Raw genomic sequence first — 26,189 nt, 5'->3', positions numbered from 1 at the left:
CCAAATTCAGGTCTCTGACATAGGCTGCCATTGTACTAAAAACAAACAAAAGAGCCTTCTGTAATGCCCAGTTCAGAGTGAGTAAAAACAGGGCTTAAGAACTTAGAGAGTCTCTTACATCATGGCATTCCTTCGATTTTTAAAGAGATCTCTTCACTGACTTCCTTGTTTTAGTAAATGCTGGGGAAAGATATTGTTAACAATTCTGTTTATCAGGGATTGAATTTATTATCTTTTCTTTAATCATTATTATAAATAAATTAGCCCTGAAGATTTCCAGGAGAAAAGAATCCTAGATTGTAGTTCCCTGCAGTCAGTGGTTAGTGCTTAACAATATTCTTTAGATATTGAAGCCAGTAAATGTTTAGGTTTTGTAGTAAGAAAAATGAACATTTAAAAATGGTCCCTCCTTATTTAACAGCTCTGCTCCCTCTTGCTTCAGTTATCGTAGGTCATCCATAAACCCCGGTGATTTGCGTGGATGGAACTGGGAAATGGGACATATGTCTACACAGCAACTAGACACCCACGGCTGGCCTGTGCCAGCCGACTCAGGCTCTCAGGGCTTGGGCTGCAGGGTTGTTTTTGTTGCTGTGTAGACTTCCATGCGCAGGCTGGAGCCTGAGCTCTGAGACCCTGCCATTTGTTCAGTAGCAGAGGACAAAAGATTATACTGTCCTTCAAAACGGTCAGTATTTCTGTTGGGTGACCAATGCTCTTTGTTATGGTCTGATCAGAACTGCTTGACATTTTTCCTTGGAATATTTCTTTTGATGAAAAATGGCCTTTTTTCCATAACCGTTTTCAATTCTTTTAAAATTTTCCAGCGTGTGGATGAAAATATAAAACTGAAAATTGTTTGGCTTTTGAAAACCACCAAAACAAGTGTTGTTTGTTGGGGAAAAAATGGAAAATTTTGATGAATTTTTTTTTAAATGTGCAGCAAATACTTATCATTTCCTGACCAGCCATAGTTCTGATAATTGAATCTTTATGCATGATGGGAGGCAGAAGGAACCCACTTTGACTTTAAAATCCCAAGCTGAGTGCTCAGGGCTGGAATTCAGAAAAGTCACTTGTACACTAAGGCAATTTTATATTTAGCCATTGTGAGAGAATGAACAACGAATCCTCCCCAGATCTACCATTGAAAAACATTCTTCGGCAATCACACTTTAACATGAAGCTCTAATCTGAAAAGTGACTGTAAAAGTGGCACCATCTCCTGTTATCTGTGTGTACTGAGTTATAGCTACTCACTTTCCTGACAAAAGTAAATTTAACATAACTACTTTTTACTTCTATTAGACACGCAGAACTAACACAGCTCTAGAAGAGGTGAGGTAGGTGTGTATATTGGGGAGGTGGCATCTTCTTTTAGAAGATCTCAAAGCACTTTAAAAACATAATTACTTAGTCCTCAGTAGACCTTTCTGAGTAATGCAAATAATTATTATCCTCTTGTTTACAGATAGGAGTAATAATGCCCCAGTGTCACAGAGTGAGTCCGTGGCAGAGCCAGGAATAGAACACAGGACTCCTGACTCCCATTCCTCTTCTCTCATCTCTAGACCAGTTCTTGTTATGGCCATTGTTATCCTCTTGATGGTGGTTTCCTGTGGCAACTGGAAACCATTTTTTTGACTGAGAAACAGAGAGAACATCCAATAATGCCCGATGCTGGAATGCATTGCCACAATGGGTTAAATGTACCTTGAGGTGCTTGTTTACACAGGGTTTGGCTTATGTGACATAACTGGGTCTCTCAGTTTCATGCTGATGAGAACCAGGATCGAGATCAGCCATCAAACACTAAATTTGCATACTGTCTCACATGCGTTCTGTTGCTGAGCAGCTGCACCGAGCTTGCTTTCCCTCTGATAACGGAGGCTTGGTGGAGAAAGCAGGATGCTTTCATCAGAAAGCTGTGGAGCATGTGTGCAGCCACAGAATAGACAGTAATTGGTGACTAGCAGCTATTTATTTTTATTTTATTTTATTGGAAAAAAAAAACAACCACTTTTAAAATCTGCAATATGTGCAGTTAATTCTGAGAAGTAGCTTTCTGTTCTTGAGGCCAGGCTGGGATCTTAAGCTTGGGTGGGGGGCAGTGCTTTCCCACTGAGTTATAGGTCTGCTCCAATGGATTCAGCAAGTAAGAATCCTGCCCTTGATGGTGGTGTGGGAGGATTGGGGGCTTACTGTCATCCAAGTCAGCAATTCAGAAGCATCAGGACCACTCTGAAGTTCTAGCAGTTTTCATTTTCTCTTTCATTCTTTGTTGATCCAGCTGGTTCTTTTAAGCACTGAAGTCAAAGAAATTATAAGGACTTCTCTCTTGCCCCCTCCCCATGTGTCATGTGACTGGCAAGAACATTGCAGCGTACCAATATCAATTGCTAGTTAGCATGGGAAATAAATGGAAGGAAGTGAGATGGAATCCTATATCCTTTTGAATATGAAATCACTGAAAGCAAGAGTTATTTGTGAGCTTCAAGCATATGGGTGAGAAAACAGCCAAAGCCAAAGTTGTTCCCACGTGTCCATAAGCTAAATCTGATTCCTCAAATTAATCCAAGTAAAGAAACTTTGCTCTGGCAGAAGCTTGTAAATATTACAGTACCTGTCACTTTTGGATGCTGTTTTCTGTTTTCATAGCAATGAGCTGAAAGCTTTGAAGTGTGGGAAGTTTTGTTTTGACTTTTAGAAATTGACCTCAAAGCATCAATCTCTTTATACATCTGCTCCTTTCAGGCTACATGAAAATAGACCCTTAATTTTTTCAGGCGAAAACTTTTTATGATAACAGCATGGTTTAATGGTGAGAACTATAAACCAGGAACTCCTGAGGTGTACTCCCAGCTCCTGTGCCCCCTCTCTCTGTAAGCTTTAATGCTTAATTTTTCCCATTTGTAAGCTGGTGGCAATGTTATACCTATCCTCAAAGGAGTAGGAGGATTAATTTAGTCAATGTTTGTAAAGAAATGTCCAGATGTAAAGCGCCATGTAAATACTAAGAATTACAATGCTCATCTTTTAGACACTACATTCTTCAGAACAGACAGTGTCCTTTTATTCTGTTTGTGCAGTGCCTATGACAGAGACCTCAACATGGTTAGCCGTTCTGAGCTATCACAATAACAAAGATAAATAGTAATAATTACATGTTAGCTTCACTTACTGCCAATCCAAATTTCTGGTTGATCCAAAAATGTAAATTATTTCTGACAGATGTACTGGTAACAATCTTTCTCCTCCTCCTCCTATGTTGGTCTCCAGCTGATATTCAGAGGTGAAGCCTTCATTATTGCCGTTGAACTCTACTCTTTATTGTCACTTTTTGTTTGGTTATGTGTTGTTGTTTTTTTAAACCCTCCTAATCAGTAGTGCTTAACTTCGGGCTTGTCTTTACTGCAAAGTTAACAAGTTATAACTTGAGAGTTGCCCCTAAGTCAACTCCTATCCACACCCAAAACCTTTAACTTAAGGGTTGATCTTCACTGCAGACTTAAGTCAGGCTCTTACTTCCATATTGTCCCTAGCTCCTATCCACACACACACAACCCTTTCACCTGAGTGTGGTGGCCCTTTCTAGTAGGGTGATGTGAATTGGATAGGATAGCCCCGAAATGCAGAGTTCAAGTCCTGATCCTAGGCTGAATGATTCCGGGACATCTTTTATCCTGGATTCCCTGTGGCACTGCTCAGTGCTTGCCCAAGGCTCAGGGGCAGTGCCAGTCTTTTGCCAGTGGTGGGACGAGGGCTGATGTGGACCTTAGCACCCCCAACCCCCGCCTCGAGGCCTCGCCCCCGCTCCTCCTCTCCCCTTCCCACTGAGGCCCTGCCGCCAGGCCAGAATCTGGAGCTGAGCAGTAGTAAGAGCCGCCCAGGCTCGGAGGGAAGAGGAGGAACAAGGGTAGGGCCCTGGAGGCAGCGGGGCTCCTGCAGGTGTCCCATTTTTGCCTTTTGAAAAGGTGGTCACTCTGCTTTCAACCCAGGCTACCTGTCTCATCTGGGGCTATAGGCTAAAGCCTATATGCTGCTTACACTTGGGCTGGTAACCCCCCAACTTTGCAGTGTGGATGCAGGCTAATCAATTCTGCCACTACTAGTCCTTGCCTTCTCCCCCCATTACCCCAACTCCCACCCCCATGTGCCCAGAAGGACAGACAAGTTCTCACACAATTCACTAGGAAAGAATCCTAGAGAGGCTCAGCTTACTGCGATGCTAGTAACCGTGGGATATGACCACAGAAGTCCTACAGCAGCTGTGTGGCTACAATTAAGTTGACATACTAAAGTCTGGCTTTGCAGTGTGGCTGCTCATATGTGGGCTAGGCTAACCTGGGTTCTGATCACCTGGAGTGAAGATATGCAGTCACTTAGACTCTTGAGAATTTTACCTTAAAGCAATAGTTTGTGAGCCAAGATCTGGGCTCTGTTCTGTGCTGTGTCCTTGGGTGCGTAATATGCAGCTAAATTTTCAAAAGTGGGCAATGATTCTGTGTGGCTACTTGTGAACATTTTGTCCTTTCATTTCTGTTTCCTTCAAAGAGAGTCTGTAAATTGGGGCTTTTATCCATTCTGAGGATCCCAGAGTCCCAAATCCATGTTTGATGAATGATCTTACAAGTGTTCTGCTTTAATCTCTTAGTGGAATAACTAGGAAGGAAAACAGCTACTGTGGAGAGAGCCGGTAATGACCTGAACTGGGAGGCAAAAGCTCCAGATTTCCATTTGACTCCTCTTTTTGTCTTGCAGATGAGAGGATCTGTTCACCACCCTTTATGGAGCTGACAAGCGCCTGTGGAGAAGACACCTTGCAGGTCATAGAGAAGAATGGACTAGCATTCCCATTCAGTATGTAAACAGGCTTTTTATCACTTCTCCTAGTATATTCTGAACGTTCATCCCTAAAGAACACTGTAACCAATGTAGAACTGCATGATTCTTTGTCAGGGACACTAGAACCTTTCTATAATTAGCACTGTTAAACTGAACAGTTGGTGTCTAGAATAACGTCTCTCCCCACAAGCTTTTGAAGAGCTCCATACAGATGTTCTCTATCTCAAACACCTCACTGCGGTAAACAAAGCCATGTTCTTGGGAAATGCTCAGAGTCCTATCCTGAAGGATGACCCAACACTCTCACAAATCTCGGGAGACAGGCCAGTCCTTGCCTACAGACAGCCCCCCAACCTGAAGCAAATACTCACCAACAACCACATACCACACAACAGAACCACTAACCCAGGAACCTATCCTTGCAGCAAAGCCCGTTGCCAACTGTGCCCACATATCTATTCAGGCGACACCATCAAAGGGCCTAATAACATCAGCCACACTATCAGAGGCTCGTTCACCTGCACATCCACCAATGTGATATATGCCATCATGTGCCAGCAATGCCCCTCTGCCATGTACATTGGTCAAACTGGACAATCTCTACGTAAAAGAATAAATGGATACAAATCAGATGTCAAGAATTATAACATTCATAAACCAGTCGGAGAACACTTCAATCTCTCTGGTCACGCAATCACAGACATGAAGGTCGCTATCTTACAACAAAAAAACTTCAAATCCAGACTCCAGCGAGAAACTGCTGAATTGGAATTCATTTACAAATTGGATACTATTAATTTAGGCTTAAATAGAGACTGGGAGTAGCTAAGTCATTATGCAAGGTAGCCTATTTCCCCTTGTTTTTTTCTACACCCCCCCCCCCCGACATTCTGGTTAAACTTGGATTTATGCTGGAAATGGCCCACCCTGATTATCATGCACATTGTAAGGAGAGTGGTCAGTTTGGATGAGCTATTGCCAGCAGGAGAGTGAGTTTGTGTGTGTTGGGGGGGGTGAGAAAACCTGGATTTGTGCTGGAAATGGCCCACCTTGATTATCATACACATTTTAAAGAGAGTGGTCACTTTGGATGGGCTATTACCAGCAGGAGAGTGAGTTTGTGTGTGTGTGGGGGGGGGGGGGGGGGCGGAGGGTGAGAAAACCTGGATTTGTGCTGGAAATGGCCCAACTTGATGATCACTTTAGATAAGCTATTACCAGCAGGACAGTGGGGTGGGAGGAGGTATTGTTTCATATTCTCTGTGTATATATAAAGTCTGCTGCAGTTTCCACGGTATGCATCCGATGAAGTGAGCTGTAGCTCACGAAAGCTCATGCTCAAATAAATTGGTTAGTCTCTAAGGTGCCACAAGTACTCCTTTTCTTTTTGCGAATACAGACTAACACGGCTGTTACTCTGAAATAATTCTAACAGTTATACTGTTGTCTTGAACCTGCTCAGGAGCTTGCTCCCACCAGCCATGTTTGCTATTTTTCCTCAAGAGAATAATTTTTCCCCCTACCCCAAAATCCAGATGGAAAATATGCCCTTTAAATGCCAGGAAATTAAAAATAATAATAATAAAGTGTGTAAGGCAGGTTTGAGGGGCTGCAGCCTCAGGCAGCTGCAATAAGCTGATTGTCTCATTGTAACAGACATCCACACTGAGACTTTCTTTTATTCCTTTCCTCATTTGATACGGTCGGTGTAAAATGAACAGAAGTGGTGTCTGCTCTGTGTCTTCGCCTCCTGTACTAGGCTATGGCTACATAACGAGGCTTTTAGCGACATGACTGTACCACTACAGCTGTGCTGCTAAAAGGCACGCAGGGTAGCTGCTGTGTGTCAGCCGGAGAGCGCTCACCTGCCAACAAAAAACTTCCACCCCCCATGAGCAGCAGCGGCTTTGTCAGCAGGAGAACGCTCCTGCCAACAAAGCGCTGTTCACACTGGCGCTTTTCATTGGTAAAAATGTTATTGTTCAGGGGTGTGTGTTTTTTTTTAACACCCCTGAAAGACAAAAGTTTTGCCGACAAAGTGCCAGGGTAGACAAACCGTTAAGGTGCAGTAGTTTGTTTGTAAGGTACTAAGGTAAAACAATTGTCGTATTGCCTGGCTGCCCTCTTCTCAAAATGAGATGCAGATCTCATGAAGTTATATTGTGAAGCAACACCCTATAGCTAACTGAATGATTTTGACTCCCCACTTCATTCACATTCTAGACTGGCTAACAGCAGTCTGGTTCTGCAGCACTGAGGTGGTCAAACTGCAAAGCAGTGGTTCCCAGACACTCGTACTGCAGTTTTGACGACCCCAAGGTTCAACAGCCAGAAGTCAGATCTTCCTTCCCCCCGCCCCCCGCCAAAAAAAAAAAACCATGCAATCTTTTTAGAGAGAGATTATATTGTGGGGGGTTTTGTCTGTTTTTTTATTATTATTTTTTAACTCCACCTGCCCATCCCCAGTGTGTATATGTGATGATAATTAGTGTTGTCCACTGTATCAATTGTACTGGGTAAAGAGAATCCTCTCTGTAGGAGCTCCCATCCCCTGCTCAGCAATTAATTCTGCCCCCATCCCTCAAATCAATCCCACCCCCCCTCCCCCCCCCCGCCAGCTCCCATATCAGTTCTGCCCTCGCATCTGCCTATCGCATCAATTCCACCCTTCTAGCCTAACCTCTGCTGCTCCTGCAGTTCCTGGGTTCTTCACCCCACTCTTCCAGGTCCAGGGGGTAACAGCAGCTGGTTCCTCCCTTTCCCCCTTGTCAAGTCTGGTGTTGTAGGGTTGGAGGGAGGGAGCAGGCTGACCCATTGTTCACAGCTGGGCAGAGGGAAGAAGGGAGTGGAACTGCTCTGAATTGCTGAGAGCACTTTCTGCTCCCTCAGGTGAGAATGGAGTGGGCTGGTGAAGAGAGGGAGACAGCTCTTCCTGCTTTATGCAGCAGTCCTGGCTGGCTGCTCTTCCCCAGAAAGCAGCAGGCAAGTGGGGAAGGCAGCCATTCAGAGCAGGTTTGCACAAGAGGACTGGAGCTGTTCACATGATTGCCAGGCTGACTTGAGCCCCGGCTGAAATCAAGTGACTCTCAAAGAAGTCACGAGAGTTATGAACACTGGCACTGCTATCTCAGGCTTTCGTAATTGGTGCCTTGTGCTGCCTTCCCACCTAAATGATCAGCTTCTGTGCTGAGCCCTCGGTGCTACTGCTGCCTGCCTTCTCCTGAGTTCTGTGTGCTCTAACCCAGTGTGTATCAACTCCAGTTCCAGAATAGCAGTTAAGAGACACGGATCTGGAGCAGTCCAAACTCCATGGCAATGGACAGCACATAAAGTTGAGACAGTGAGCCCTAGCGAGTCTAACTGGTACCGCTGAGGTCTTAGCCTGGTGAGCTGCTATATGGGTTGGGAACAGCTGGTACAAAGGGTTTTGTGTGTGGCCCATTTCGCTTATTCACACTCTCTCCTTTTTTTTTTTTCTTTTTTTTTCATTTACACAGTTTGTAAAACCAGAGTGGCCCATGGAACCAACTCTCATGAGGTGAGTAAAAGAACTCTGGGGCTTCAGTCAGCTTTATCCCCTCACTTGTAATCCCCTCCTGACTACTTATGGGTTGGCTGGGAGCTCTACTGTGCAATAATAGAATGATTGTTATCCCCCAAGCTACTTCCCCTCCCCCCTTACATGTCCTTACTTCAGATACCTTTTGTAAGGTTACTTGGGCTCAGTTTAAACAGGGCTTATCACCCTTTAGCAGAAATTCCATCTCTTGCAGCAGAGTGAGGCAAGAGCCGGGCTTGAGGCCTGCCTTCCTTCAGTCTGCCTTTTGGTGGGAGATCAGGCCAATTGGGTCTTCTTCCCCCTCACCCCCTATGTCTCTGCTCCATTGTGTGGTGCTGATGGTGAGAATTGGTTCTGAAATGTTGAGCTTTTGCTCCTCTGTTTCCGGGTAGAAGAGCTGCCCAGCTTCTTCTCTTCAGTGAGATGGTCATGGGGAGAAGATGGGTGAGGAGAAGCTGCCCTCTCACACTCCTCTTCATGGGAGGGGGAAGGAGAAGGGAGAAGCAAGTAGGGACAGAGCCACACATAGGCTCAGTTCTCTTCATGAGGTGGGAAGGGAGAGTGGAAAGGATTGGGCTGGGACAAGCACCTCCTTCCCCATCCTTTCTGGGAGGTGGCCATAAGTGAAATGACTGTATTCCTGCGGTAAGGTAGTCTCCTGTGCATTTAGCTGGCCATAAATACAGGGAACCTGAGGTGAAGCACCTCCACCTTTTCCGGAATCTTGGGAGTAGAGGTCGAGAAACCCTGTTTCAGCTCATTCACCCGTAGCTTTCCTGCCTCCCTCCTCCTCAAAGCCCAGTGTGAGAATCCAGGCCCTACTCCCTGTGAATAAATATTTTCTTCAGTTCGTTCTTTCGTTCACAACTTGTCTATGGCCACATCCAAGTTTCCCAGCTCCTTCTAAAATCTGCTGTGTTACTACAGCACCTTCGAGAACAAAGGGCCGTGGAGTGAAATGCAGCTTGAAAGGAACAGGGTGCCTGTTGATACAATGAGGAGTGACCCATAGTCACCGTTAAAGAAATCATTATTTTTCAGTTGGACCATGAACCCTCTTTTACAAAGACAAGGCACATAGGTCCCTTAATTAGTTTAATTAAGGGACTGACTGATAGCTGCTGGCCACTCAACTTTTCAGATACTGTTCTGGTGGAGATCACAATCCTGTGACCCTGCGCTGGTTCTCCTATAACTACCACCTGAAATGCACAAAGTTTTCCGTGCCTAATGAGTTAGCGTGGACATTCATTGCTGTGATGAGCCCCTCTTTGCAGTTTTCATGAAAAGTACTTATTTAAGTTTTCTGCTAGAACCCCAGCATCTGAAAGATGTGATGCTCAAATAGAGTTGTACTGCTGTGGCTTTTCATGGGAGCTGATTATTACTGCACAGGTTGGTGTCCTCAGCGATGCCTGAGGTCCTGCATGACACTTCAGTCCCTCTGGAGGAGAACCATTCGTGAAGTTGCCATGTTCCCAGGGGTAGTATTAGGGCTCATTTGTCTGATAGACGACAATCTATCCTGTAAGAGCCACATGTGAAGAATGACTGCTTGAGAAACATGGAATGTTGTGTTTGTTGAAAGCTCCTCGTGTGAAAGCAGCATGTCCAGTGCCTTGAGCACAGGACTGGAAGCAAGTAACTGTAGTTCAGTTGTCCTCTCTGTGGCCTTAGGCAAGATGCTTAACTTCTCTGTACAGTATTGGGGTTGTGCCTAGAGACCCCATTGAACTTAGTTACAGAAGCCTACTTACACAGGTTATTAGCATGTGCATATTGGATATGTGCTGCCAAAAAGATAGCATCTCGTAGAATAATGGTAGAATAAAAAAAATCAGTTTGAAATAGGCATTGGCTACATGCACTAACTTGCACTCAGAAAATGTTAGAGAATCTCCTGATTGTGTACGCATGCAGAAAATTATGTGATCTCATATGGTGTGCCTGATATAGAAGAGAACAGAATAATAAACAGCTAGATAGAGACAAACATGTTCTCAGCCCTTTAGTCATAAATGTATAGTCATCCCATTTCTTATTTGACTAAAAGTATGACTTTTTGTTGAAATATTTATCATCTTATTATACAGGAACAAACTAGAAAGCGAACATGATTTTAGAAGAAGCCCCACAAACTAAGAGTACAACATAAATCAAATTGACAGGTACACATAGAGGAGATAGAAAGTGTTCCATGGTATGCAATTTGTAAAATCCCTCCGGTTATCCTGACTTTGCTGAGATCCAGCTAATTGTAGAAAACAAGAAAAGAGGCAGAATTTATGGACAGAAATGGCTATCTTTGAGAGGGATTCAGAGTCAGAGCTCATAAGCTGTATTCTGAACTCTGCCATTGTGACCTAGGACAAATCACTTAAACTCTCTGGGCATTATCCTGGACCAATTTGAACTCAATAGGAAAACTAGTAGTCCCTCTTCAAAGTGACAAGATCATGGATCACTGCACCCGGGTCTTTGCCCACAAAGAGAGGGCATAGCCTTCAAGCTAATTAAAGGATTGAATAAGCATTTCTGGTCAGTGACTTAATCAGGGTGCCCAAGCATGGAACTGTGTATTATGTGATGTGGATTCTGCTGCCTCTTCAGAGTGTTTTCTTTTACCCATCAGCATCACTTCCATCTTACATGGGCTAGGTTTGAGCCAGCCGCTGTTCATCGTTGAACCCCTAAATTACTTTCTCTGTGGCATATTTCTTCCAGTCCCTGTGTCATTCATTTAAGGGGGCTCTACGCTTGGGGTGATGGGTTGAAACTGAGCCAAGGCAAATGTTGGCTGAGCATTTTCCAATAGTGAGGGTGGTTAGACTCTGAAAGAATCTCTCACTGAAGGGGCAGAAACCCCAGTTGCTTGGGAGATTTAAACCTGAACCGAACCAACCCATTAAAAAACAACTGTAGGGAACAATTTTCATTGGCAAAGAGGGTCAGGATGACCTAATACATCTATTTCTTCATATCTCGGACTTCCTGCATAATCTGATGGGTATTTTCCAGGTTCCGTCACTCAGATATTTTATTGATTTTAAATTAAAAATCAAATTGGGATTGTTGCATAACTAACAAAGATAAAATGCCATTGTACATGTTAAAAAGAATCTTAATTTAAAATGATATGTGCAACTGAAAGCCACGCTGATAACACCCTCAGAGATTTAGACTTATTGTAGCAGTAAAGTAATAAAAGAGAAGCTAGCTGCTGAAAAGGGATTTGCACTTGGTTATTATCCCTGGATAGATTTTCCCCCACATCACATGTTTCAGCCAGACAACAGAAAAAAGTGAAATAAATGAAAGCCCAAATCCTTGTGGAGAACTGTGTTTGCATTTTGTGTTTCAGATGGCAATCATATTCAACCAGGAAGGCCTGAAGGCCATCCAGCCTCCCTGCGTGATTCAGAGCTTCATCAATCACAACGCTGTGCTGTATAAAGTGTTTGTGGTCGGGGAGTCCTACACTGTGGTAAAAAGACCATCTTTAAAGAACTTCTCGGCAGGCATTTCAGGTAAAGTACCTGTGCGCCAGCTTAAATGCTAGCATGAGCTCAGAGGCCCGTGGCAGCAGAGATCCTGAATGAAAAATGTTTTTGAATAGGCTGCTAAAATTAAAGCATCTGCTTTGTACATGCTGTATTTCCTCCTCTGTGTTATTTCGACAGGAAGGAAGATAACTCATCTGCTCTGGAATACATCTGAACAGAGTTCTTATAGTAAATGTTTATGTGAAATTAACCTGAATCTTACCTATTGAAAGCTGGGTTTTATGTCATTGTGGAAGTGGAGAAAGCTCCTTTACTAGAAACTCTCTAAACACTCAGTAGGTCCATTTGTCATTTGGTCTTGAGTTATAATTGCAAGATAAAGGGGAAATTCCTGGATTCCATCATTTTGGAACTTCCTGTCCCTGTCTTTGTCTTGTTCATTTTTTGTTTGTGTTTAAAGTAAGAGGAGTTGAGTTCTCCCATGCCAGAGCCTCTTGGTTTGTTCATGTAATGGCCAGTTCTTGAAATTCTCAGGGGAAATACACTTGATCATTTTCATTTGGTTCTAGTTGGCAACTATTTTTGAGATAAGCGGAGTGGAGCTGCTGAGCTAAGGTCCTCCTGTAGTTATCAACAGGTACGGTTATAAATCAACAGAGATCATTTGAAGGGTGTTAATTGAGTCTGCTGCAATTTCCTTTTTGGAAGAAGAACAGCTTTCTGTTGTGAAGCCTGAGCCCTGGTCTACACTAGGACTTTAGGTCAAATTTAGCAGCGTTAAATCGATGTAAACCTGCACCCGTCCACACAAAGAAGCCCTTTATTTCGACTTAAAGGGCTCTTAAAATCGATTTCCTTACTCCACCCCTGACAAGTGGATTAGCGCTTAAATCGACCTTGCCGGCTCAAATTTGGGGTACTGTGGACACAATTCGATGGTATTGGCCTCCGGGAGCTATCCCAGAGTTCTCCATTGTGACCGCTCTGGACAGCACTCTCAACTCAGATGCACTGGCCAGGTAGACAGGAAAAGAACCGCGAACTTTTAAATCTCATTTCCTGTTTGGCCAGCGTGGCAAGCTGCAGGTGACCATGCAGAGCTCATCAGCACAGGTGACCATGATGGAGTCCCAGAATCGCAAAAGAGCTCCAGCATGGACCGAACGGGAGGTACGGGATCTGATCGCTGTTTGGGGAGAGGAATCCGTGCTATCAGAACTCCGTTCCAGTTTTCGAAATGCCAAAACCTTTGTGAAAATCTCCCAGGGCATGAAGGACAGAGGCCATAACAGGGACCCGAAGCAGTGCCGCGTGAAACTGAAGGAGCTGAGGCAAGCCTACCAGAAAACCAGAGAGGCGAACGGCCGCTCCGGGTCAGAGCCCCAAACATGCCGCTTCTATGATGAGCTGCATGCCATTTTAGGGGGTTCAGCCGCCACTACCCCAGCCGTGTTGTTTGACTCCTTCAATGGAGATGGAGGCAATACGGAAGCAGGTTTTGAGGACGAAGAAGATGATGATGATGAGGTTGTAGATAGCTCACAGCAAGCAAGCAGAGAAACCGGTTTTCCCGACAGCCAGGAACTGTTTCTCACCCTGGACCTGGAGCCAGTACCCCCCGAACCGACCCAAGGCTGCCTCCTGGACCCAGCAGGCGGAGAAGGGACCTCTGGTGAGTGTACCTTTTAAAATACTATACATGGTTTAAAAGCAAGCATGTGAAAGGATTACTTTGCCCTCGCGGTTCTCCTAGATGTAGTCCTAAAGCCTTTGCAAAAGGTTTCTGGGGAGGGCAGCCTTATTGCGTCCTTCATGGTAGGACACTTTACCACTCCAGGCTAGTAACACGTACTCAGGAATCATTGTAGAACAAAGCATTGCAGTGTATGTTTGCTGGCATTCAAACAACATCCGTTCTTTATCTCTCTGTGTTATCCTCAGGAGAGTGAGATATAATTCATGGTCACCTGGTTGAAATAGAGTGCTTTTCTTCAGGGGACACTCAGAGGAGCCCATTCCTGCTGGGCTGTTTGCCTGTGGCTAAACAGAAATGTTCCCTGCTGTTAGCCACAGGGAGGGGGGAAGGTTGAGGGGGTAGCCACGCGGTGGGGGGAGGCAAAATGCGACCTTGTAACGAAAGCACATGTGCTATGTATGTAATGTTAACAGCAAGGATTACCCTGAAAGAGTGTAGCCACTGTTTTATAAAATGTGTCTTTTTAAATACCACTGTCTCTTTTTTTTCTCCACCAGCTGCATATGTTTCAATGATCACAGGATCTTCTCCTTCCAAGAGGATAGTGAAGCTTAGAAAGAAAAAAAAAACGCACTCGCGATGGAGTGTTCTCTGAGCTCATGCTGTCCTCCCACACTGACAGAGCACAGACGAATGCGTGGAGGCAAATAATGTCAGAGTGCAGGAAAGCACAATATGACCAGGAGGAGAGGTGGCAGGCTGAAGAGAGTAAATGGCGGGCTGAAGAGAGGGCTGAAGCTCAAATGTGGCGGCAGCATGATGAGAGGAGGCAGGATTCAATGCTGAGGCTGCTGCAGGACCAAACCAGTATGCTCCAGTGTATGGTTGAGCTGCAGCAAAGGCAGCTGGAGCACAGACTGCCACTGCAGCCCCTCTGTAACCAACCGCCCTCCTCCCCAAGTTCCATAGCCTCTACACCCAGACGCCCAAGAACACGGTGGGGGGGCCTCCGGCCAACCAGCCACTCCTCCACAGAGGATTGCCCAAAAAAAAGAAGGCTGTCATTCAATAAATTTTAAAGTTGTAAACTTTTAAAGTGCTGTGCTTAAAGTGCTGTGTGGCATTTTCCTTCCCTCCTCCACCACCCCTCCTGGGCTACCTTGGTAGTCATCCCCCTATTTGTGTGATGAATGAATAAAGAATGCATGAATGTGAAGCAACAATGACTTTATTGCCTCTGCAAGCGGTGATTGAAGGGAGGAGGGGCGGGTGGTTAGCTTACAGGGAAGTAGAGTGAACCAAGGGGCGGGGGGTTTCATCAAGGAGAAACAAACAGAACTTTCACACCGTAGCCTGGCCAGTCATGAAACTGGTTTTCAAAGTTTCTCTGATGCGTACCGCGCCCTCCTGTGCTCTTCTAACCGCCCTGGTGTCTGGCTGCACGTAACCAGCAGCCAGGCGATTTGCCTCAACCTCCCACCCCGCCATAAATGTCTCCCCCTTACTCTCACAGATATTGTGGAGCACACAGCAAGCAGTAATAACAGTGGGAATATTGGTTTCGCTGAGGTCTAAGCGAGTCAGTAAACTGCGCCAGCGCGCCTTTAAACGTCCAAATGCACATTCTACCACCATTCTGCACTTGCTCAGCCTGTAGTTGAACAGCTCCTGACTACTGTCCAGGCTGCCTGTGTACGGCTTCATGAGCCATGGCATTAAGGGGTAGGCGGGGTCCCCAAGGATACATATAGGCATTTCAACATCCCCAACAGTTATTTTCTGGTCTGGGAATAAAGTCCCTTCCTGCAGCTTTTGAAACAGACCAGAGTTCCTGAAGATGCGAGCATCATGCACCTTTCCCGGCCATCCCACGTTGATGTTGGTGAAACGTCCCTTGTGATCCACCAGAGCTTGCAGCACGATCGAAAAGTACCCCTTGCGGTTTATGTACTCGGCGGCTTGGTGCTCCGGTGCCAAGATAGGGATATGGGTTCCGTCTATGGCCCCACCACAGTTAGGGAATCCCATTGCAGCAAAGCCATCCACTATGACCTGCACATTTCCCAGGGTCACTACCCTTGATATCAGCAGATCTTTGATTGCATCACAGCAGCCCCCACAGTAGATTTGCCCACTCCAAATTGATTCCCAACTGACCGGTAGCTGTCTGGCGTTGCAAGCTTCCACAGGGCTATCGCCACTCGCTTCTCAACTGTGAGGGCTGCTCTCATCTTGGTATTCATGCGCCTCAGAGCAGGGGAAAGCAAGTCACAAAGTTCCATGAAAGTGCCCTTACGCATGCGAAAGTTTCGCAGCCACTGGGAATCGTCCCAGACCTGCAACACTATGCGGTCCCACCAGTCTGTGCTTGTTTCCCGAGCCCAGAATCGGCGTTCCACAGCATGAACCTGCCCCATTAGCACCATGATGCATGCATTGGCAGGGCCCATGCTTTCAGAGAAATCTGTGTCCATGTCCTGATCACTCACGTGACCGCGCTGACGTCGCCTCCTCGCCCGGTATCGCTTTGCCAGGTTCCGGTGCTGCATATACTGCTGGATAATGCGTGTGGTGTTTAATGTGCTCCTAATTGCCAAAGTGAGCTGAGCGGCCTCCATGCTTGCCTTGGTATGGTGTCCGCACAGAAAAAAGGCGCGGAACGATTGTCTGCCGTTGCTCTGACGGAGGGAGGGGCGACTGACGACACGGCTTACAGGGTTGGCTTCAGGGAGCTAAAATCAACAAAGGGGGTGTCTTTACATCAAGGAGTATTTCAGGCAGGACTTCACGGAGGGTTCCAATAAGAAATGGTGCACCTAAGTTATTGTTCTTACTGGAACAAGGAGGTTAGCCTGGCCTCTGATTGATACATGGCTAGATTTACCTCGCTGCACCTTCTCTGTGAGTGACTGCAGTGTGACCTAGAGGAATGAGTCCCCTAGACAGGGGAGGAGGCAAATGAGTACAAAACAAATCTGGTCTGTTTCTTGTTTTGATCCACTCCATCTATCTTTTACATCTTTGGCTGGCAGCAGACGGTGCAGAAGGACTGCATGCCATTCACATCTCATGGCTGCTCGGCAGAAGATGGTACAGTACGACTGCTAGCCATCCTCATCTCTTGCCTGCCTGGCAGAAGATGGTACAATACGACTGCTAGCAATCCTCATCTCTTGCCTGCCCGGCAGAAGATGGTACAATACAACTGCTAGCAATCCTCATCTCTTGCCTGCCCGGCAGAAGATGGTACAGTACGACTGCTAGCAATCCGTATCGCCTGCCTGCTCACCATAAGACGGTTCAATGGGACTGACTGAAGGACTAAAGAGAATGACCTGGTCAAGTCACTCTAAATTAAGTCCCTGCGCCCATGTCTGTCCAGGCGCTCCCAGCCGACGTGGCCAGGAGCACTTCGGACAGGACGATGACGGCTACCAGTCATATTGCACCGTCTGCTGCCACAAGGCAAGGGGTTGCTGCTACTGTGTAGCAAAGCCGTACCGCATCTGCCAACACCCAGGAGACATAGGGTGACGGTTACCTGAGCGGGCTCCATGCTTGCCGTGGTATGGCGTCTGCACAGGTAACTCCGGAAAAAAGGCGCGAAACGATTGTCTGCCCTTGCTTTCACGGAGGGAGGAAGGGAATGGGGGCCTGACAATATGTACCCAGAACCACCCACGACAATGTTTTAGCCCCATCAGGCATTGGGATCTCAACCCAGAATTCCAATGGGCAGCGGAGACTGCGGGAACTGTGGGATAGCTATCCACAGTGCAACGCTCCGGAAGTCGACTCTAGCCTCGGTGCTGTGGAAGCACTCCGCCGAGTTAATACACTTAATGCACTTAGAGCATTTTCTGTGGGGGGACACACACTCGAATATATAAAACCGATTTCTAAAAAACCAACTTCTATAAATTCGACCTTATTCTGTAGTGTAGACATACCCTGAGGAAATGAGAACTACATTCAATGGCTATAGGAAGCAGAAAATGTTTAGTGGGACTAGTATGAGTGAAATAGTGATATGTTTATCAGCTAGTATGAGAAATTGGCATTAGGGAAATGTACTGAAGTATCAACTCATTTTAAGGCATCTTTATGAAAGCCAGTGCCTTAGATGCAGCCATTAGCTTGTTAGTCTAAAGTTTAAATGTTAATTTTGAATCCCATGTTAAAATGAAATGTGCAGACTGGTTTCAATGAATCCCTGGATTCCAAGTCTGGATTTCTTGGCCTAAAATCTGCTGCTGGCAAGGGACATGTTATGAACAAGGGATCAAGCAGGTCTGACTGTTTCAAGGGTCTACACTAGCTGATTGCAGAAATGTGAAGTCTTACGAAGTAGGAGCAGAGACAGGGTATTTGAATTTATGCCCTTTGGCCCCACCTCCTGAGCTCCTTCAGTGATTAGCACTGGAACAGGAAGAATAAAGCTGGCCTGGCAGCATCCTCACTAGAGATCTTGTGGGACGTTTGTCATTTTGTGTCATGAGGATTTTTAACAAATAGACGTCTTTTCCTTCTGGGACTGCTTCTTTGCTCCTGCCCTTCTTCATGCTCCCTGGCATTCCTTCCTCTGGCTAGGAGGGTTGCATTGGTTAGATTGGTCGGCATGGAACGCTAGAAGGGGATCAATCCCCTTTGAAACAATATCTCAGGACTTATCTTGACATTCCTTTTATTTAAAAAGCCTACATTTTAAAGGGCAGCTCACTTCATCTTTTCCTGAGGCTAAGGGTCTCAGCTCTGCAGTTCAACTCCAGGTCTTGGCGGTAGGATATTCAGCCTCCGCTAAGTCAGGTTTGTTTTTATGTCCCACCAGCTTTGCCCAAGTCCAACTCTAACCTGTCCATGCTTCTCAGAAACGTGCATAGTTATGGACAACTAAGCACACGCTGGCTGGTTTTCAAAGCTGCTGAGCACCTCTGAAAAATCAGGCCACAGATCACTTAAATATCTTGGGCTAGCCACCTGCCTCAAATCTTGGCTACTGCTCTCTAATATGTTACCAAAGTCACAGATTGTTTTGGGTTTGCCTCCCATGATTCCTGCATCTTTCCCACAATAAAGCGCACTAAGCTTGTGGCTGTGATTAGCTGCTGTGATCCAGTCTGCAGAGGGAACAGCCTAGTAGAAACATATGCTACATCATGCAGCAAGTGTGTGATAACTCTGCACATTCAGCATTATGTTTGCTTTGATGCTGTCCCAGATTCACTTCTGGGTTTATGTATACCATGGCGGTGGCTTCTGGCAAGCCCAAGAGGACAGGTTGTCATAATGGAAAGCTGCCACAACATTCCTCCCCCACCCCTCTCCCGCCCTTGGAGGGGTTTTGTAGGAGGATAAATTGGCCTGGGAGGGTGCATGGCTGGAGGATGTGCTAATACAATTCCTTGAGCAGCCTCCACTGCAGGGCTGCTGTGGTGTCTTCAAATTAAAGATCCTTCCTGCCTACCCTCCGCTGGGGTGAATTTTACTCTGTGGATCATGGGGGTCCACCTTGGGTACAGGGAGGTATAATTTATACCTCCCCTGCACTTGCTTGGGTGGATCTAGTGCCGACCGTGAAATCATCTGTTATGTAATGAAATCTTGTACATTTCCAGTTGAGTGGTCCCTTTAATTCCTAACCATTTCCTAGGACTGATTTCAATAACTTACAGAAAACATTCTTTAATGAGTGGGATTTATTTGAGTGCAGAAATGAAACCTTATCTGTAGCCTGAGATCTTGAAGCTGTGTGAGTCTTGGGCTAGGTTTTCTGCCATGGGCAGGTGCCTGTGTGCAAAAGGAAGCTTTGCGTGACAGAGTCGTCTTGGTACATGCACAATGTGCCTCAGATGGAATGTGACCAGGATTCATCATCAAATTTGGTCCAGTAGTTAGATCATTAGCTTCCCAGCCTGGGCTGGGTACTGACAGGGAGTGCGACATGAACGCTGATCCATGCCCCCTGTGACAGAGTGGAGAACTTTATCAGCTATTGAGCTGGGTTAGATTCCTGGGGTTGCACTGCCACCTAGTGTTGCATACAGCATAAACCAATCCTTTTAAAATTCAAATCCAAGTATCAGTTCATTTATAACTTTCTTTTAATTTCAGATAGAGAATCAATATTTTTCAACAGCCACAATGTGTCGAAGCCAGAATCCTCCTCTGTCTTAACAGCAGTAAGTACTCCAGGTCTTTTTTTTTACCATTGATAGAAAACGAATCTCTTTTTCTTATAAAGGTATTCATGAATAGTGACTCTTGTACATTAATTGTGTCCTGTCAGCTCCCACATAGCAAATTGAGATCTGTTTGCTACTTAGAACCAGCACAATTTAAAGCTGTGTTTCCCTGTTCATTTGATATCCCTTACAAGGTTTTCCTCCTTTCTGTTGTGGAAGCAGAGATGCTGCTGCATGTCTGTGTACTGCTTTGCTGTGCTTTGTCTTAACTGAAAGCCAGTCCAGATGAGGAAAGGAAAGGTCCTGAGTAATAATGTCTGGTACTTTTCCTCTCCAGAGAATTTTGTAAGCCTTAATGAATCCTTATGGCACTCCTGTGAGGTAAGGGAGTGGTATCCGCATTTGACAAACAGGGAAAACCCAAAACAGAGAAGTTAAGCGAATTGCCCCAGACCACGAAGATATGCACCTAGAATGTAAGCATTTCTGAGGTCTGACCAGTAGGCTACACCTCTATATATCCTCAGAGTACATTAACCCCAAGCACACCTTTATTGTGTTTATGACTAGCCCTGTTAATAGCCAAAGTAAAGTTGGATTCTACAAGATGCTGAGCACTCTAAACTCCCACTGAAGTAATTTTGCAGAACTAGGCCCTAGTTTGTCTCCAGATTCTTCTCTGATTCATGTGATCTCGTTAGTTTGTAGTCAAAAGTTTAATACAGTGACCAGATGTGGAATTGAAGTGTCCTAATTGACATGCTAAATATTATTCATGTCACTGAACTAATCATAAATCCCTTCCAGTGGCTAAATTTTGTGATGTATATGTTTATGTATATGTTTTGGATATATACACAGCTGTTCTGTACACAAAACAGTACTTGTATTGCTCAACCTCTTGACTAAGAAATGTGTGATTAAATTTCACATTCACAAGTGACCCAAGTCACTCTTAATAATAAACTGTTCTAAAACAACTTGGACTTCAAACCCATACAAGAGACCTCCCTTATTTGACAACTGCCCTGAGCAGTGCCCCAAAACACTGAGCACAGTAGTGATGCACCTTAACACCTTCTGTTAAGTAACTCATTCTTGTCAGCCCCTTAATCAGTCCCTTAAGGCAGGTTTAATTTTAGATCAGCTTATTAAACGCACATGATGAAAGGCAGAATATCTGCAGTGCAGGAGCAGAGGCTGCAGTTTTCTTTTGATTTTAAAATGGATGTCTAATATTTAAGATACTGGGTCTAATTCTCCATTCAGTTCGGTGCTGGTGTGTATATCCATTGATTTCCATGGAGTTACACCAGTGTAACAAATAGAGAATCAGGCCCACTGAATACAGTAGAAGAGCCTAACATTTAATGTATGTAGGATGCAAAATCAAGAAAAGCTCTTGTGGCTTCTTCCCTGCAGTTGGATCCTACCGGATATAGAATGGGGAAGCTCTGTAAATCAACACGTACACTAAAGAGAGAGCCCGGTTCAGAACCCCTCAGTTGTTTCTCTTTGTCTTTTTTCACGGTAGCTTGATAAAATCGAAGGTGTGTTTGAACGGCCAAATGATGACGTCATCCGGGAGATCTCCAAGGCACTGAGACAGGCTCTGGGGGTTTCCCTCTTTGGGATTGATATTATCATTAACAATCAGACCGGCCAGCATGCAGTCATTGATATCAATGCATTCCCAGGTAAGAGAGACCTTTCAGCTTTCACCAGACTGTGTGGATACCATACCATGTGTGTTTAGTGAGAATTAGTATTGCGGTTCATAGAATATCAGGGTTTGAAGAGACCTCAGGAGGTCATCTAATCTAACCCCCTGCTCAAAGCAGGACCAACCCCAACTAAATCATCCCAGCCAGGGCTTTGTCAAGCCAGACCTTAAAGACCTCTAAGGATGGAGATTCCACCACGTCAGCTCCCAGACTGCTGTACTAAGTAACCCATTCCAGTGCTTCACCACCCTCCTAGTGAAATAGTTTTTCCTACTATCCAACCTAGACCTCCCTCACTGCAACTTGAGACCATTGCTCCTTGTTCTGTCATCTGCCACCACTGAGAACAGCCTAGATCCATCCTCTTTAGAACCCCTCTTCAGGTAGTTGAAGGCTGCTATCAAATCCCCCCTCAGTCTTCTCTTCTGCAGACTAAATAAGGCCAGTTCCCTCAGCTTCTCCTCATAAGTCACGTGCCCCAGCCTCTAATCATTTTTGTTGCCCTCTGCTGGGCTCTTTCCAATTTGTCCACATCCTTTCTGTAGTGGGGGACCCAAAACTGGACGCAGCACTCCAAGTATGGCCTCACCAGTGCTGAATAGAGAGGAAAAGTCACTTCCCTTAATCTGCTGGCTATGCTCCTACTAATGCAGCCCGATATGATCTTAGCCTTCTTGGCAAAAAGGGCACACAGTTGACTCATATCCAGCTTCTTGTCCACTGTAATCCCTAGGTTCTTTTCTGTAGAACTGCCGCTTAGCCAGTCGGTCCCCAGCCTGTAGCAGTGCATGGCATTCTTCTGTCCTAAGTGCAAGACTCTGCACTTGTCCTTGTTGAACCTCATCAGATTTATTTTGGCCCAATCCTCCAATTTGTCTAGGTCTCTCTGTATCCTATCCCTACCCTCCAGCATATCTACCTCTCCCCCCATCTTAGTGTCATCCTCATCCATCCTGAGAGTGCAATCCATCCCATCATCCAGATCATTAATGAAGATGTTGAACAAAACCGGCCCCAGGACCAACCCCTGAGGCACTCCGCTTGATAACCGGCTGCCAACTAGACATCGAGCCATTGATTACTGCCCATTGAGCCCAACGATCTAGCCAGCTTTCTATCCACCTAAAAGTCCATTCATCCAATCCTTACTTTTTTAACTTGCTGGCAAGAATACTGTGGGAGACCGTATCAAAAGCTTTGCTAAAGTCAAGATATATCACGTCCACCGCTTTCCCCATATCCACAGAGCCAGTTATCTTATCATAGAAGGCAATCAGGTTGGTCAGGCATGACTTGCCCTTGGTGAATCCATGTTGACTGTTCCTGATCACCTTCCTCTCCTCCAGATGCTTAAAATGGATTCCTTGAGGACCTGCTCCATAATTTTTCCAGGGACTGAGGTGAGGCTGACCGGTCTTTAGTTCCCTGGATTGTCCTTCTTCCCTTTTTTAAAGATGGGCACTATATTTGCCTTTTTCCAATCATCCAGGACCTCCCCCGATCGCCACGAGTTTTCAAAAATAATGGCCAATGGTTCTGCGATCACATTAGCCAACTCCCTCATTACCCTATGATGCATTAGATCTGGGCCCATGGACTTGTGAATGTCCAGCTTTTCTAAATAGTCCTTACCCTGTTCTTTGACCACTGAGGGCTACTCACTTCCTCCCCATACTATGCTGCCCAGTACAGCAGCCTGGGAGCTGACCTTGTTTGTGAAGACCAAGGCAAAAAAAGCATTGAGTACTTCAGCTTTTTCCACATCATCTGTCACTAGGTTACCTCCCCCATTCAGTAAGGGTCCCACACTTTCCCTGACCACCACCTTGTTGCTAACGTACCTGTAGAAACCCTTCTTGTTACCCTTCACGTTCCTTGCTAGCTGCAACTTCAGTTGTGCTCTGTCTCATTACACCTCTGCATACTCGAGCAATATTTTTATACTCTTCCCTAGTCATCTGTCTAAGTTTCCATTTCTTGTAAGCGTCCTTTTTGTGTTTAAGCTCACTGAAGATTTCTCTGTTAAGCCAAGCTGGTCGCCTGCCATATTTGCTGTTCTTTCTGCACATTGGGATGGTTTGTTCCTGCGCACTCAATAAGGCTTCTTTAAAATACAGCCAGCTCTCCTGGATTCCTTTCCCACACATATTAGCCTCCCAAGGGAAACTTCCCATCAGTTCCCTGAGGGAGTCAGAGTCTGCTTTTCTGAAGTCCAGGGTCCGTATTCTGCTGCTCTCCTTTCTTCCTTTTCTCAGATCCTGAACTCAACCATCTCATGGTCACTGCTGCCCAGGTTGCCACCCACTTCTACTTCCCCTACCAATTCTTCCCTGTTTGTGAACAGCAGGTCAAGAGGAGCAGGGCCCCGAGTTGGTTCCTCTAGCACTTGCACCAGGAAGTTGTCCCCAACACTCTCCAAACACTTTCTGGATTGTCTGTGAACTGTTGTATTGCTCTCCCAGCAGAGGTCAGGGTGATTGAAGTCCCCCATGAGAACCAGGGCCTGTGATCTGGAAATTTCTGTTAGTTGTCCGAAGAAAGCCTCGTCTACCTCATCCTCCTGATCTGGTAGTCTGTAGCAGATGCCCAACATGACATCACCCTTGTTGCTCTCACCTCTAAACTTAACCCAAAGACTCTCAACAGACTTTTCTCCAGTTTCATACTGGAGTTCTGAGCAGCCATACTGCTCTCTTACATACAGTGCAACTCCTCCACCTTTTCTCCACTCGCCTGTCCTTCCTGAACAGTTTACACCCATCCATGACAGTGCTCCAGTCATGTGAGTTACCCCACCAAGTCTCTGTTATTCCAGTCACCTCGTAGTTCCTTGACTGTGCCAGGACTTCCCATTCTTCCTGCTTGTTTCCCAGGCTTCTTACGTTCATGTACTGGCACCTAAGATAACTAGCCAATTGCCCTACTTTCTCACTATGAATCAGGAGGCCTCTTTTGGGCTCCCTGATCCTAAGGCATTGCTTGTTAAGAAACTTCCAACCCTCAATCAGCTATGTTTTCTCATGAAATACATGCAATACGTTTAAAAGATACCTTTTTTGTGGGGAACTAGGCACCACAACTGAGAGTAATTTGATGCAGAAAAGATGCTGGAATCCTAGGAGCACAGAAATTGCCATAGTGGATCGACCAGGAATTCCATTTACTTCAGTATCCTGGCAAGTTGCTATAGTTGAACCCTGAAATATAACAATATTAGTAACCAGGTTTACTTTGATATTTTCCCCCCTTGTCCTGTTAGTGCAGGATATAGCCCAGAAACAACAAAAAAAGCGTTTCAATCTTTGGAACGTCTGAATCAGCATTACGTTTCCTGGATCAGGCGAATGAATGTATCGTCCAAGGTTCAGGAGCTATTTCCTTGTGTTTGCTTTTCATTTGACGTATTTATCTCATTAGGGAATAGTTGTGCTGGCTTCAAGTGACACATGCAAGACTGTTACCATGATGTAGCTCCACTACAGAGGTCTCTCACATTTTTTGTATTGTAGAGCACTTTTTAAGATAGAGATCCTATCACAGACCATCTCCTTCCTAATCTTTCAGTCCTGTTTCCTCACCTCCATGAGAAGTAGGTAGAACGAAGGAGTCTAGATGAAAATAAACTCACTTTACTGTGATGAATGTCACTATCGGATTTGATCCCCTCCCACTGGATCTGTGTTGTCTTTCCTCTCCATAGATACAAGACTTCCTTTAAAAACACCTACTTTCCCCCTGTTACCTGCAATTCCCTAGCTGCTCTTCAGGATGTTTTACAACTTGGTTTTGCCCTTCTCTGTGTTTGCAACGCCTCCCAGTGTTCGTGTGATCCATAAACAAATGACAAAAGATTTGCAAAAAGCAGAGTGCAAAGAATCACTTAGGATTTTCAGGAGTGCTTTTAACTAACTAAACTTCAATCTCTCTCCCCTCCCAAAATGCTGAGAGTGCTGGTGAGGATGACAACTGGCAGCAAGCTTAACTGTTTAAAGGGGGGAGTGCTTCTTCACTGGGGCAGAAACATCCATGGAGCACGTGGAATCACTCTGCACCCCGCCATTTCTCCTTTGTTGTGCTTCCAACATGAGGTTGCATCTTGAGGTCTGCATTAGAAATTCACTTTGTGTCATGCATTTTGAGCTGCGTGATAGCTTGTGCTTTGAAGGGGGTTTGGATCAATAGTCTATTCTCTATAAATAGTGTTTTGGACAAAGATGCAAGTAAATTTCTTGCCCTTTTGAAAGAGCAGAGAAGCTCTGTCACTTTTTATGTAGTTTTTTTGTTTCGTATTCTTAAATTTGTTATCAAGCATTACAGACAATATGGAGGTGCAGCTGACCATTGGTATTAGAACATGTATTATTTTAGATTTGTAAGAAATTATACACCTGTCCTGATCTCTAGGGGCCTTTATCCAAAATGTGGTCAATTCAAAAATAATCCACTTCCCTTAGCTAAAGAAAATGACCAACCACGATAAAAACAAATTCAAACAATACTCTTTCCCCACAGACATCAGCCGTTAGCATGCTGCTTCCTCCCCAAATGCTTGGGGAGAGAGATGGGCCTTGCAGCGTGCCCTGAAGGTATTACTTCAAGCCAAGAAGGCCCAAGTTTAAGACCACATAGAGAAGACATCTTTCCAGCAGTCCTTTCTGTTGAATCCCTTTCAATACAGAT

The 26,189-nt window shown here is 45.3% G+C and overlaps 2 protein-coding genes across 3 annotated transcripts in view; both read left to right on the top strand.

The window, feature by feature from the left end:
* ITPK1 (inositol-tetrakisphosphate 1-kinase) overlaps nt 1–26,189 on the top strand; it is a 288,871-nt gene that overhangs the window by 250,841 nt on the left and 11,841 nt on the right. For both annotated transcript variants that reach the window (XM_048853263.2, XM_048853264.2), the window contains exons 5-9: nt 4,762–4,860; nt 8,343–8,383; nt 11,766–11,931; nt 19,715–19,782; nt 21,320–21,482. In XM_048853263.2, the coding sequence (XP_048709220.1) occupies nt 4,762–4,860; nt 8,343–8,383; nt 11,766–11,931; nt 19,715–19,782; nt 21,320–21,482 (537 nt within the window). The remainder of the gene's footprint in view (nt 1–4,761; nt 4,861–8,342; nt 8,384–11,765; nt 11,932–19,714; nt 19,783–21,319; nt 21,483–26,189) is intronic.
* On the top strand, nt 11,942–14,838 carry LOC125638054 (myb/SANT-like DNA-binding domain-containing protein 7). The gene is made up of 2 exons (XM_048853270.2): nt 11,942–13,579; nt 14,161–14,838. The coding sequence occupies exons 1-2, from the start codon at nt 13,000–13,002 to the stop codon at nt 14,256–14,258; spliced, it is 678 nt and encodes a 225-aa protein (XP_048709227.2). The 5' UTR covers nt 11,942–12,999; the 3' UTR covers nt 14,259–14,838.

This window comes from Caretta caretta, chromosome 6, assembly GCF_965140235.1.
Source record: "Caretta caretta isolate rCarCar2 chromosome 6, rCarCar1.hap1, whole genome shotgun sequence".
NCBI lineage: Eukaryota > Metazoa > Chordata > Testudines > Cheloniidae > Caretta > Caretta caretta.
The sequence above is the reverse complement of the archived record's forward strand: the minus strand, read 5'-3'. Positions and strand labels throughout refer to the sequence as shown.

Excerpts from the sequence above, each read along its gene's own strand:
- LOC125638054 (XM_048853270.2), top strand. The coding sequence starts at position 13,000 with ATGCAGAGCTCATCAGCACAGGTGACCATGATGGAGTCCCAGAATCGC. Across the intron at positions 13,580-14,160 it reads AGGCGGAGAAGGGACCTCTG|CTGCATATGTTTCAATGATC; the intron begins GTGAGTGTACCT and ends TTTCTCCACCAG.